At 32.8% G+C, this 12,640-nt stretch overlaps 1 protein-coding gene across 2 annotated transcripts in view; it reads left to right on the top strand.

Annotated features, from left to right (window-relative positions):
- Nucleotides 1-12,640, top strand: part of RABGAP1L (RAB GTPase activating protein 1 like) — a 689,556-nt gene that overhangs the window by 415,791 nt on the left and 261,125 nt on the right. For both annotated transcript variants that reach the window (XM_051998907.1, XM_051998908.1), the window contains exons 16-17: nucleotides 8,522-8,647; nucleotides 11,340-11,483. In XM_051998907.1, coding sequence (XP_051854867.1) covers nucleotides 8,522-8,647; nucleotides 11,340-11,483 — 270 coding nt within the window. The remainder of the gene's footprint in view (nucleotides 1-8,521; nucleotides 8,648-11,339; nucleotides 11,484-12,640) is intronic.

Genomic DNA, 12,640 nt, shown 5'->3' with positions numbered 1-12,640 from the left:
TATTTTTAAATAACTTTTTATTGACAGAATCCATGCCAGGGTAATTTTTTACAACATTATCCCTTGCACTCACTTCTGTTCCAATTTTTCCCCTCCCTCCACCCCCTCCCCCAATGGCAAGCAGTCCTATACATGTTAAATAGGTTACAGTATATCCTAGATACAATATATGTGTGCAGAACTGAACAATTCTCTTGTTGCACAGGGAGAATTGGATTCAGAAGGTATAAATAACCCGGGAAGAAAAACAAAAATGCAAGCAGTTTACATTTATTTCCCAGTGTTCTTTCTTTGGGTGTAGCTGCTTCTGTCCATCCTTGATCAATTGAAACTGAATTAGTTCTCTTTATCGAAGAGATCCACTTCCATCAGAATACATCCTCATACAGTATCGTTCTTGAGGTTTATAATGATCTTCTGGTTCTGCTCATTTCACTTAGCATCAGTTCATGTAAGTCTCACCAGTTCTCTCTGTATTCATCCTGCTGGTCATTTCTTATAGAACAATAATATTCCATAAAAGCGTTTTTCTTTCTTAAAAATACAGAGCTATAGCCAATCTACATTCTATTCTGCTTCTAATGACCTTTCTTTTACAAATATCTTCTCTTGTTATTTTTTTGACATCCTAATATCCTCTCCTGTGTTTATTCTCTTATCTTCTAATTGAGGGATATAAAGACTGCATCCAGGTTTTTTTCCATTATGAATAAAACAGCTATAAATATTTTGTATGTATGGTTAATTTACTTTTCTTTTTATCTCTAAGGGTTTTAGCAATAGAATCACCTGAACAATTTATTTTTTGGTTCAGTGAATATGATGCCTAATTTTGAAAGAAAGGAATAAAGGACAAATTGATGATGTAACACCTTTCATATTATATTACATTATCAGTAAAGCAGCTTTAATCATTGATTGCATGATTAGAGAAATCATATGAGTTTTAGATAGATTGAGGATACTTTGTGCTCTTTGACAAAAATCATTGTTTTCAGTCAGCTTACCATTAGGTGAGATATCCTTTTCTTCATGATAAAGATATGTGCCTTGGTAGTTTCTATCAGGTCTCTTCCAGGTCCTTAAAAGTTAGGGTAGTTGTTTTGTTTTCTAAGAGGGAAATTATAAAAATGCCTAGTTTTAAAACTTGGCTCTCTTATTTTGTTTGCTATCTGTACTTATAACTTGGACAAATCCTTTTCTCTTTTACTTTCTTCCTCTACATGAGATGTAGTTAGGTTGTATCTATGCATCTTAACTTTTTTGTGTGTCATCTGTCTGAAGGAAGCGCATAAAACCTGTTAACCCCTTATCAGAAAAATATTTGTAAATGTGGAAGATAGAATATGTAAGAATGCAATTATCAAAAAAAATTTTTTTTTAAATTCATAGACCTTAAGAACTTTTGGGATAAATCATATGTCAGTTTGATCACAGTTTAACTTTCTCTTGTTCTGGGGTTCTTAAACTTTCACTGACATCAGTAATTCCTTATAGAGAGAATTTATATTTATAATGATCTGAAATACTACAAGATATTGAAGTGCCTTTTGAAAAAATTAGATATTTGATTATTTTTAACATAATTTCAGGATTGTAAATTTTGTAGTGTTCTGCTCATAGTTAATATCTATTATCCACATAGAGTACCTTTCAGCTAAAATTAAAATATTACTTAAACTAGACCCACTCAGTTTGGAAGTTAACTGTATTCTTTAAAAAAAAATTGTCACATATAAAATATTGCAAAATATATCATTCCTTAAAAAAATAGATGAACTAAGTGATTTATATTAAGTTACAGGGAGATGAATTACAAGCTAAATTTTTTTTTATCAGCTACATAGACTTGCTTCTAGACATTGTTGGCAGCTTCATATTAATCATTGTCAAAGAATTCTTTTCTTAATAGTGCTTTTTTCCCCTAGATCTGTGTTGATTTGTATTTTATATTCACAGCCTATGAGGGAGGAAATACACAGTGAATGAGATATTTAAAACTAGTGAATGATATTAAGATATTATTCACCTTTTCCCATGAAGTTGACACTTTAAAGATAAGTGTTATTGGATTCAACTGATGTAGTTTCAGTAAACTAATAATTAACATTTGGATTTCAGATGGAATTAAATACTATTCCATGTATTCTGTTTTCTATCTTAGATTGACTAAATTCCATTTGGATAAATTTTCTCACATTGATTTCAGAAAAAAATTAAACAATACTTAGATTTTTATTGAGGATCTAAATATTTTTGCCTTTGAATTAAATAACCACTTAATCATTTTTACTCTAACTTTTATTGACAGGACTTTACGTGCTTTCTAGTTACAAACAAAAGAATCACTAATTTTTTTTGAATGAACCTAGGAAGATTCAAAAGTTAACATAAGGGTGGCATATCTGTAAAGTAAAAATTACTACCCAATATTTCTTACAAGTAGGCAAATTTAATACCTCCAAAGAAATAAAGTAAAGTACAACAATAAGAACATGAAGAAAATTAACTTCAGAATTTCAGAATCTTTATTGTTTTGGGGATGTATTCCAGATATGCTTAAAAATTCTCTTCCCTTATTCAAAATGGGATTGTAGGATTTCTAAAAGAGGTTTGTAGACTATTTTCCCTAATTGAGGCACTTATTTTATCACTCAGTCAAAAAAGCATTCATTAATGTATGCTTTGGGATGGTAATATAAAGAAGGTTAAAAGGCAACTTCCCAGCCCTCAAGAAATTTATATTCTAATGGGAGAGAGAGCATATAAATCACTACATACATACAGATTTTATAGAGAAGATGGAAAGAAAACTGAGAAGAATTGCCAAAAAGTACTTATGACTTCTAGATGCTAAACATTATTGCTGTGTTAGGATATGGTATTAATTAAGATATAATACCTCAACTCAAAGAACCATAATATAGTTCGTATTGGAAGAATTGAACAAGGTATTTGTTGGTGTCTTTGTTTTGAAGGACTTGGGAAATCAAACGGGTAGTTTTAATAAACCAGAAATGATCTATGCTAATATTACCTAAATTGTTCACAAAAATAGGAAATACAAACATCCTACCAAATTCCTATGAGATAAAGAGTACTAATATCTTTTCTTGGTAGAGATAAAGCAGAGAAATAAACCTACATATCAATATTCCTGACGAATAATTAGTATCACTGCAAAAATATGCCCTCCTTCTATTTACCATCTCTTACTCTAGGCACAATAGTTGAAACTACTATTTCCTTTGTAAAGAGTTTGTCAATAAATTACCTTGTTTCTTTGTATTTGCATAATCTGTCTTACATTTTAGGAATGAACTTCCATTGTCTTTTTTCATACTCAGAAACTTCGTCCTCTGTTAATATGCAGTTCAGATGGTATCTCTTGCATCAAGTCATTACAGATTCTCAAACTTTGTTAAAATTATTTCTCTTCTCCGATTTTGCTTGAATCAATTTTTGTGCTTGTATTTATTTTTGTGTGTGTATTATATTGTAAACTCTTTGAAAGCTAGAATGTTCCTTTTGTTTGTGTTTACTCTTGCATAGGTATTGTTCCACTTCTAAGACTTTGAGATAATGGTATCTATAAGTCTTCGTTCATTATAAAGTTTTTGGTTATTTTTGTTGTAATTAGCTGTGTTTGTTAGCTTACCTTTTTTTTTTTTTTTTATATGAATTTGATTCTGAAGTCAAAGTCATGGTCTCTTATTCTCAGACTGACTTAGAGTTCATGTGTTCCAAGGCCATAGCCACCATGTGCATGTGTATGTGTGTGTTATGTCCTTTATTTACATTGCAAATATAGTTGGGATAATGTATAGATTGGTCTTTGCAGCCCATCACTATGTAAGAGAAATAAAATACTTTACAGTGTATACCATACTGATATGATACTAGCCACAATGCTGTGATAATAGTTTCAAAGTAGAACAAGACTGTATTATTTTATTTCAGTACTCCTATCTCTAAGATCGTAGTTGTGTATGCCCTAATACACAAATTAATTATTGTATTTGCATAGACGGAAATCTCTGAAGAGATAGTGTCTACAAGAATTGTCTTCTGAATTGATACTAAAATATGCTAAATCCCTAGTTTCCTAAAATGTTTAATAATGAGTAGAAAATTACTCTCTTGTTAAGATAACCTGATTTTTCTTGTTTTTTATATTTTATTTTAGTTTGCTGTTGATCAACATACTTATTTTTCTAATTATTATTCATTAACAGCACTCATCACATTTAAGATAGCATGACATAGAGTAGATAGGGAACTCGCCTTAGGGATCCCATAGCATGGATAGGTATGTTGATTTAAAGTCTTCATTGGTAGAGGAAGTTCCCACATTAATAAGTCTACTTCACTATTTTTTTTTTTTTTTTGTCTCAGCTTCTCACAGGCAAAGTGATTTGGCAGCTATGTGGGATGGTTAGTAGAATGCTTGCTATGAAAATGGAAAAAAACTTGAGTTCAAATCCTGACTCAGACACTTGCTAGTTGTATGATCCTAGAGAGATCACTAATGTCTCTCAGCCTCAGTTTCCTTTTCTGTAAAACTATAAGGTAACACTGTAAAATTGTTATGCCTTATGAAAATTGTTCTTTTTAGTAATAGCAATTTATAACCTTATAGATAGGTCTTGCAGAAAGTAAGGTTGTCACAGATCTGTTTATAATTATATAAGTTTGTTATCATGTAGAGCTGATAACCATACACAAATACACAATGATGGGGATAATAATGATACCTGCCTCTAATAATATTGTTGTGAGTAGTATTTGTAGAGTGTATTGAAACCCTTAAAATACTATAGAAATGCTAGCTCCTATTATAATTATAATAATTATTGTTATATCATCATTAAGATCCTTTTCAGTTCAAAATCTGTAGACCTAAATTCTGTGACCTAAGAACCTATTGTATGTCAAGTATAGTGCAAAGCACTAAGGATACAAAGATAAATAATCCCTGCCCTCAAGAAGCTTATGTTCTACTAGAAGAAAAAAAATCCCAAATAAGTAAATATAAAAACTAGTACAAAATAAATATAAAGTAATTTTGAGGGTGGGAAGCACTAACAATTTTATGGATGGAGAATGGCTTTGTGTAGATAGTGGACCTTGAGTTGGTTGGGCCTTTGGAACCCTGAGTTTTGAGAGCAAGAGAGAGAGGCAAAAAAAAAAAACAGCCTTACAGTTAATTAATTATACCAATATAAAGAGAATGAATTAGAAAGTGAAGCAACTTTAGGCAGGGAGACCAATTAGGAAGCAATTATAGTAGCATAGGCAGGCAGTGATGAAGCCTGAATTAGGGAACTCAATTAAATTTAATTCAACATTTATTAAGCTTCTCTGTATTCAAGACACTGTTCAAGTTTCTGGGGATACTGACAAAAATGAGATAATCCCTACCTTTATGTAATTCTCATGCAACACAAACACTCGGATGTCACTAAAAGATATTTTGGCACATGGCTTATACTCATAGCTGTGCAAACAGCAGACAAGTGGGAGATAGAAGGGAGTAAGTGTCTCAGGGTTCAAAGGGAGGAGAGAATATTCATGGAGAAGCTTTGTTCAGCTCGACTGAATAAAAACTACAAAGAAGAAAAGTATGGTGAGGACTGAGGAAAGGTTATTAGTTTAAACAGATTAGTGCTTGATGGTTTCAGTAACAGCAATAGTGAGTTAATTAGTACAGATTACTTATTCCAGAGAGTTGTTAAATAATAATGTGAGGATGGGATGGTCCAGAGGAGTTTTGTTTTCAGAGTAGGAGATAATAGGCATGAGCCAGGAGACCTTGAGGTTGGGAGTTGATGATCCAAGAGTTAAACAGAAGAGCCAAGAAGAGATGGAAAGGAGGACATAAGGAGAGATATTAGCTTTAACAAAGTGTCAAGATTTAGGGAGTTCCTTAGAGACATGAGCAAAAGAAAAGAAGGCAAATGAAGGTATAAAATGGCTTTGAAATATAGAGGTAGGAAAATAAGGAAATCTCACAGAAACCTTGTAAGTAGGAAGAGAATGGAAAAGAAGAGTATTGGTTTGATGGTGGTAGAGATTTAGGGCAGAAGAGAACATTTAGAACAGCTTTGAGGAAAACCAGCCTAATTGATTGCCTTGTAGCAGTGAGAGCCCAGTTGGCTTTAGAAAGCGTGGTTTTGTGGTACACTTAGTGAACACAACTTCACAACTTTCTTCCAGAGCATTTATTTTCTTAAGTTCCAGTTAAGTTTTATGTGCTACGCTAGGGATACAAAGACATCCTGTTTGTATACATCCTCCAGGTGACCTTCTTGGTCTCTGAAGTGATTAACTCTGAATAAGCCTGAGTTGTTCAAAGTCTTTGTGGTGGTGTAGGAAAGGTGCTGTACCATGAGAGTTGCACAGCTGTCAGGTGTAGTCCATAGGACTATATAAAGATTTTAAAAAATGATTACTCTTTAGATCTAGTCATTTGGCCAGTTATAAATTCATCTTGTTGCTGTCATTTAGATTATTTATATTTCTGTAATGTTCTTCAAGTATAGAAATAAAGGACAATTTGTTAAATGTCTTTTGAAATACAGGTATGCCATATACACACATCCTGCTCATCACCCCTCCCCCCCCAACCTGTTCCAATCTACCAACTTCCTGAAACTTCCCCTCAAAAAAGTAACATTATTCTAACATAGCATATTCTTGATGAAGGTGTGTTGGCTCAGTGATGGCTACTTATCTTGTTAAAACATTCACAAAATAATTAATGATACTTCCTGGAAATCAAGCTTATCATCCCAATATTTTATAGATTCTACTTTTTCTTTCTTAAGTTGGGAGATCTACCTATCTCCAGTTCTGTATAGCACCTTTTTCATTTCTATACTTCATGATTTTTTTAGAGATAACTGACAATAGCTTTACAATCACAATCACAATCACAAAGTACTTCCATCTAGGAGGTTGTTGATTTAGATTTGGTACCTTGCTTTCACTGATGTCACCTTAATGCTTTTAGGAGGCAGCTAGATGCCTCAGTGAATAGAACACTGGGCCTGGTGTCAAAAAGAGCTGAGTTCAAGTCCAGACTTAGACTCTTACTACCTCTATTGACTTTATTCCATTAGAGAAGAAAATGGCAAATCATTCCAGTGTTTTTGCCAAGAAAACCTATGAACAGTATGGTCCTTAGAGTCATGATGAATTTGACACAATTGAACAATAATAATAGTACTTTCTATGTCACCATTTACTTTGAGTTTCAACTTTCTGTTAACCATTTAATTGTAGCCTCCCTAGGCTGAAGACAGCTAGACTAATTCACATGTAAACAAAGGATGATCATTTTTTCTAATTTTTTTAATATTTCATAGATTCTTAACACAAGTGACAGAGACAGTTAGACAAAGTACATTGCAAAATAGATGGTTTTGAATATGTATACACTTCTGATGGATGGATGGCTCTTGACAGTTGGATGACTAATAGATTGGGCAGCTGCTTAGTTGATAAAATTTTGTGTTCTCAAAGTACTTTCCCATTGGGCTGCCTTATAACTCTTACTAAGTTCTCACTGTATGTCAAGTGCTATATAAATACTGGGGCAGCTAATTGATAAGAGCACTGGACTTGGAATCAGGAAGACTCATGTGTTCAAATCCAGCCTCAGACATTTCCTAGCTGTGTGACCTTGGACAAATCACTCAGCCCTATTTGCTCAATTCCTTATCTGTAACATGAGCTAAAAAAGTAAATGGCAAACCATTCCAGTATCTCTGCCAAGAAAATCTTCAAATGGAATCGTGAAGAATCTGTCACAACTGAAATAACTAAACAAAAATGCTAAGTATTAACGTTTAATAAGGATAAAATTTAAGCAGTCCTTGCCCTCCAGCAGTTTTCATTCTCTTAGAGGAGATGTATATCTGTGTCTGTGTCTGTATGTATATATGTATTTATAAATTATATTTAAAAAATAAAAGATAATTTTTTGGGGAAAGGAGAGGTGGACAGATCAGGAAAGACTTCTGTAGGTGACCTGTTAATTTTTCTGCCTTCATTTAAGACTTGGCTCAAATTCTCACCTTCTGTAAGAGAGCATCTTTTTTGATTCCCTCCATAACTAATTGCTTAGTTCCTGAGGCAATCTATCAATTCCAGTTCTTTGTGACAGGTCCTGAATTAAAGATCAAAGAAACAAATATAAAAATGAAAGTCCCTTTCCCTCAAAGAACTTCCATTTTATCAATGCAAAAAAAGCTTCAAATCCTCTGCTGATAGCACATTTTTATAGGGAAGAGGTACGTGAATACTTTCTGGGGAGAGTAGTATCATTGAAGAGGTAAAAAGATTTAAAAAGGTAGATCTAGGGATCTTACAGAAAAAATATTTTCTACATCACTGTTTTGTAGGAAGATATAGTACTGATTTCTCATGAAGGCCTGTAGCTATTTATACCACAAAATAGAACAAGAAAGTGATTCCTCTTCATGCTCCCCAGTCACTCATTGTATTTTTCCTTTTCTAGATGCCGGAAGAACAGGCATTCTGTGTTTTGGTGAAGATTATGTATGACTATGGCTTAAGGGATCTCTATAAAAATAACTTTGAGGATCTTCATTGTAAATTCTATCAACTGGAACGGCTCATGCAGGTAAGTAGAGCATCATTTATTTTTATCTATTGATTAGGAGAACTTGATAAACCATTATTGGGATATTCCAGGGTGAGGGAGAAAGTTCTAGGTATTGTACAGATGATAGAAATGGTATCTCTATATCAATCTTAATACCCATCAGAAAGTAAATTTCATTAAATTGGTGCTTAATATTTTGAAGCTTTACTATAAGTAATACTTTACAGATTTTTATTTTAATAGATGTACTTTATTTATGCATTTATTTGGTGAGGCATTTTATAAAATTGTTAACTATCAGATTGCTACCCAATTGATGTGAAAGAATATGAAAAGTTATTGAGAAAGCATTCAAAATGTGACGAGTTTTTCCCAAATTAACAAGTATACCGGCCAAATATAGGTCTAGAAGCAGGAAATGTTTTCAGTTTTTCCCCACACAAGTCTCGTGGCTCTATTCACTGTTAAAAGTGACTATCAAGTGAGACTCAAGAACAAGGTCATCAAGAAATTGAAGGAGAAAAAAGAATATAATAAATTTGGATCGTTCTAAGCATTTAAGAAGTGAGATGTTTTAAGATTTTATTCTATCAGTTGTAATTTTTGGGGTCATTCAGTCATTTTAAAGTTTTCATTTATAGAAAAAAAATAACTCATCCTGTTTTAGGTTTATAACCTGAAGATGTAAAGCATTATATTGATACATAAAGGGTTGAGATTGTTGATGGCTGTTGGCTCTATCTGATATAGGTTGATTTTTATATTTTTCTTCATGAGATGTAATTAGGACATTATATTGAATATTATTGCTTAATTCTCTGATCTCCCTAACTTAGCTTATTAAATACAGTCCTGAAGTGTTATGAAATAACCTATTTTCTTCCATTAGCATTTTTAATAATATAATCTGTCTCCAATGTGACCATTTAAAATGGACCCCTCTTAAACTACCTGGAGGATGAATATATATATATGTGGATTTGTGATAGTTTTAAAAACAGTCACCCTATGCAACCATTGATGTGTGCCCAATGATTTAATTATGGAAACTAGAGTAAGAATTACATCTGTATTTTTATCTTGGCTTTTTAATAATGGAAATGGCTGTGTTAATGCCTCATATTTTGCTTTCCATGCTTTTGGAGATAAATTTTAACTTCTTAATACATGAGCTTTTACTCATTTTCCTGGAAGAAAGAAAATGAAATTTTCATGTAAAATCACTATAGTCCCCCACAACATACTCAAATAATTCTAATATAGTGTTATGCTATAGCACTATTATAAAAGCAAAATAAAATTTGTTGTATATGTTATTGAAATTATCTAGGTTCCCAAGAAGTCACCGTGATGATTCTATAGTTTGGAAACTAGATGGATTGAAGCATAAAAAGTTAGAGTTGGGAAAATAAAATTATTCAGTTCAACCCTTTCCTCTTGTAAATAAGAAAATGGAGACACAAAGTGGTTAAATGTCTTGCTCAAATTAAAAGAATTAATTTATTAAAAAAATAGGACTAGAAATCAAATGTTCTGATTCCTGCAAGGTTTTCCTCCTGTGACAATCTGCTTCCCTTCTCTACAGATCTTGATAATATTTGATATCAAAGGAAAGAATTGGTATTAAACCATTGGTGGGGCTATCAAAACATGAATTGGAGTTATAGATGTAGTCTTATTTTGTCAAAGGATAAAGGTTTTCTGACGAACAAATGATGTAGACTTGATGTGTTCATAACATACCTTTATTTTATTAGTTTGCCTGTTTATATACTCTAACTTTTGATCTTATGTCACTTTGCTGATGTTTCCTGAAATGTTACATCTTAGAAGGTTATTAAAGAAATAATAGAAATACTTATATAATGGAACTTCCATAATCTGTCTGGAGCATAAGCTTTGGAGTGTTTGTAGAGCTTTTCTGCACACACCCAGACACTTTCAAGGTGCCCAGGGCTGAAGGAGATTCAAGAATTGACTTCCAAGTCCCATTGTCATATAATCTTGATCACGTGATTCTGGAAATGGCCAGGAGAATTCAACTCAACTCCATGTATGCTCCATGGGATATGCTCTTACCAGAGTAGATCTGGAGAACTCCCTTGATTCCCCCTTGTTACATTACAGGTAATGTAATTAAGTCAACTTTAATTCATTATTTTAATAATTTGAGGATCTGTGATTATATCACTTTGTATGCTCCCTCCACTGATATAGATCATTCTATAACTTAGGAGGTGGTGTTTGGAAAGTGTGTGGCCAAAAAAATGCAGCATTCAGGTTCCTATATATTGACTTAACTTCCTTTGGACAACAAATACAGTCTTTTCCTGAGCCTGTACTGTCAAATTTGACAAAATCTTCCAGAGCTTGTGATTTGCTGGCACAGCCTTGGAGAATACAAGGTCACCTCTACACATTATGAGGCATTTGAGCAGGACTAGGGTTGAGGAATAATGGCTGTATTGCCATAAAATTGTAAATCAGCAGCAATAAAATCTTGTGCAGCTTGACTTCTTTCCTACCTTGTTTTCTTCTTGTTTGTGCAAATGTAATATCCCTACAGAAGGCTGTGAGTTCTTAAGAGTGAGGATTATATTGTTTTTTCATCATTTCCATTGCCTAGCACAACACCTTGTACCTCGTTGATATGAAATGAATATTGCTGACTTGAATTCCTCCTTCCTCATTTTTTCTCTTTAAATTCTAGGAGCAGTTACCAGACCTACACAGCCACTTTTGTGACCTGAACCTGGAAGCTCATATGTATGCGTCGCAGTGGTTTCTCACTCTCTTCACTGCCAAGTTCCCCCTCTGCATGGTCTTCCACATCATTGACTTACTGCTTTGTGAGGTACAGTGACTCTATCTTGGAAACCTAAGCCAAACTAGAAAAAATTCATTTTGAAAATTTCACAGTTTTTTGTTTTCTATGCTTTAGTTATTGACTTTAAGACAGAAAGTCAGAAGAAGTAAAAGTTCATTATTTTGGAATATAGAGCAGAAATCTTATTTCAACTATAGGATACATTCTTAAAATATAGTTTTGTCACTACTGAATACTATCATAAACTTCAGTGAGCTAGGGGTAGGGATTAGACCTATAATTTTATTCTCATAAGAGAAAATTGCACTTTATTTATCAGGTTGCAGATTGGCACATTTTTATCAATTTGAGGTCTCTGAGTTGCCTAGAGTACTGAGAGATTCAGTGTAGATCACCTGAACAATATTTCAGAGGCAGGTCAGGAATTAAGTCTTCCTGTTTTTGAGGCCGGCTCTCTATTCAACGTGCCACTGTAAAGTAATGAGATAATATGGTTCATAAACTAATGTTCCAGATATGGAAATGTTGATTTTCAAAATCTCACATAAACTAAAAGAGATAGTATATTGTTCTACAACCTCATTTATTTTAGGATTCTTTTACAAAGTGAAACAGATTATTAGGTAGAATATATTAATATCTAAAAAGCATGCAGTCATTCAGTTCTTTCCCACATTTCCTTCAAAAAAAATTTAAATGTTTTTAGTCATTTAGAAACTGTGTTTGGATGAGGAGAAAATCTTTCTAGAAGAAAAAGGAAGGAAGCAAAAGTTGATAATGCTTTTTGTTGGAAGCAAAAATGAAATTAAAGATTGAAAAAAATCCAAAAAAGTTCTCTTCTAGATAAGATACTAGAAATTAGGGGTCTCCCAAAGTCAGAAAGAGCATGGTAGTTTGAAACAGATTCATTATTTTCTAAAACAATGGAAAATGAAAGACAGAATATAGGAGAAGGATCTTTTTTTATTACAGTAATTTTTATTAAAGCTTTTTATTTTTCAAAGCATATGCATAGATAATTTTGCAACATTAGCCCTTGTAAAATCTTGTGTTCCAATTTTCCCCTTTTCTCTTACCCCCTCCCCTAGATGGCAAGTAGTCCAATATATGTTAAACATGGTAGAAATATCTATTAAATCCAATATATGCACATATACATATACATATATATATAATATATGTAT

Source organism: Antechinus flavipes, chromosome 4 (assembly GCF_016432865.1).
Source record: "Antechinus flavipes isolate AdamAnt ecotype Samford, QLD, Australia chromosome 4, AdamAnt_v2, whole genome shotgun sequence".
NCBI lineage: Eukaryota > Metazoa > Chordata > Mammalia > Dasyuromorphia > Dasyuridae > Antechinus > Antechinus flavipes.
Note: the sequence above shows the minus strand (reverse complement) of the source record. Positions and strands in the feature narration are given on the sequence as shown.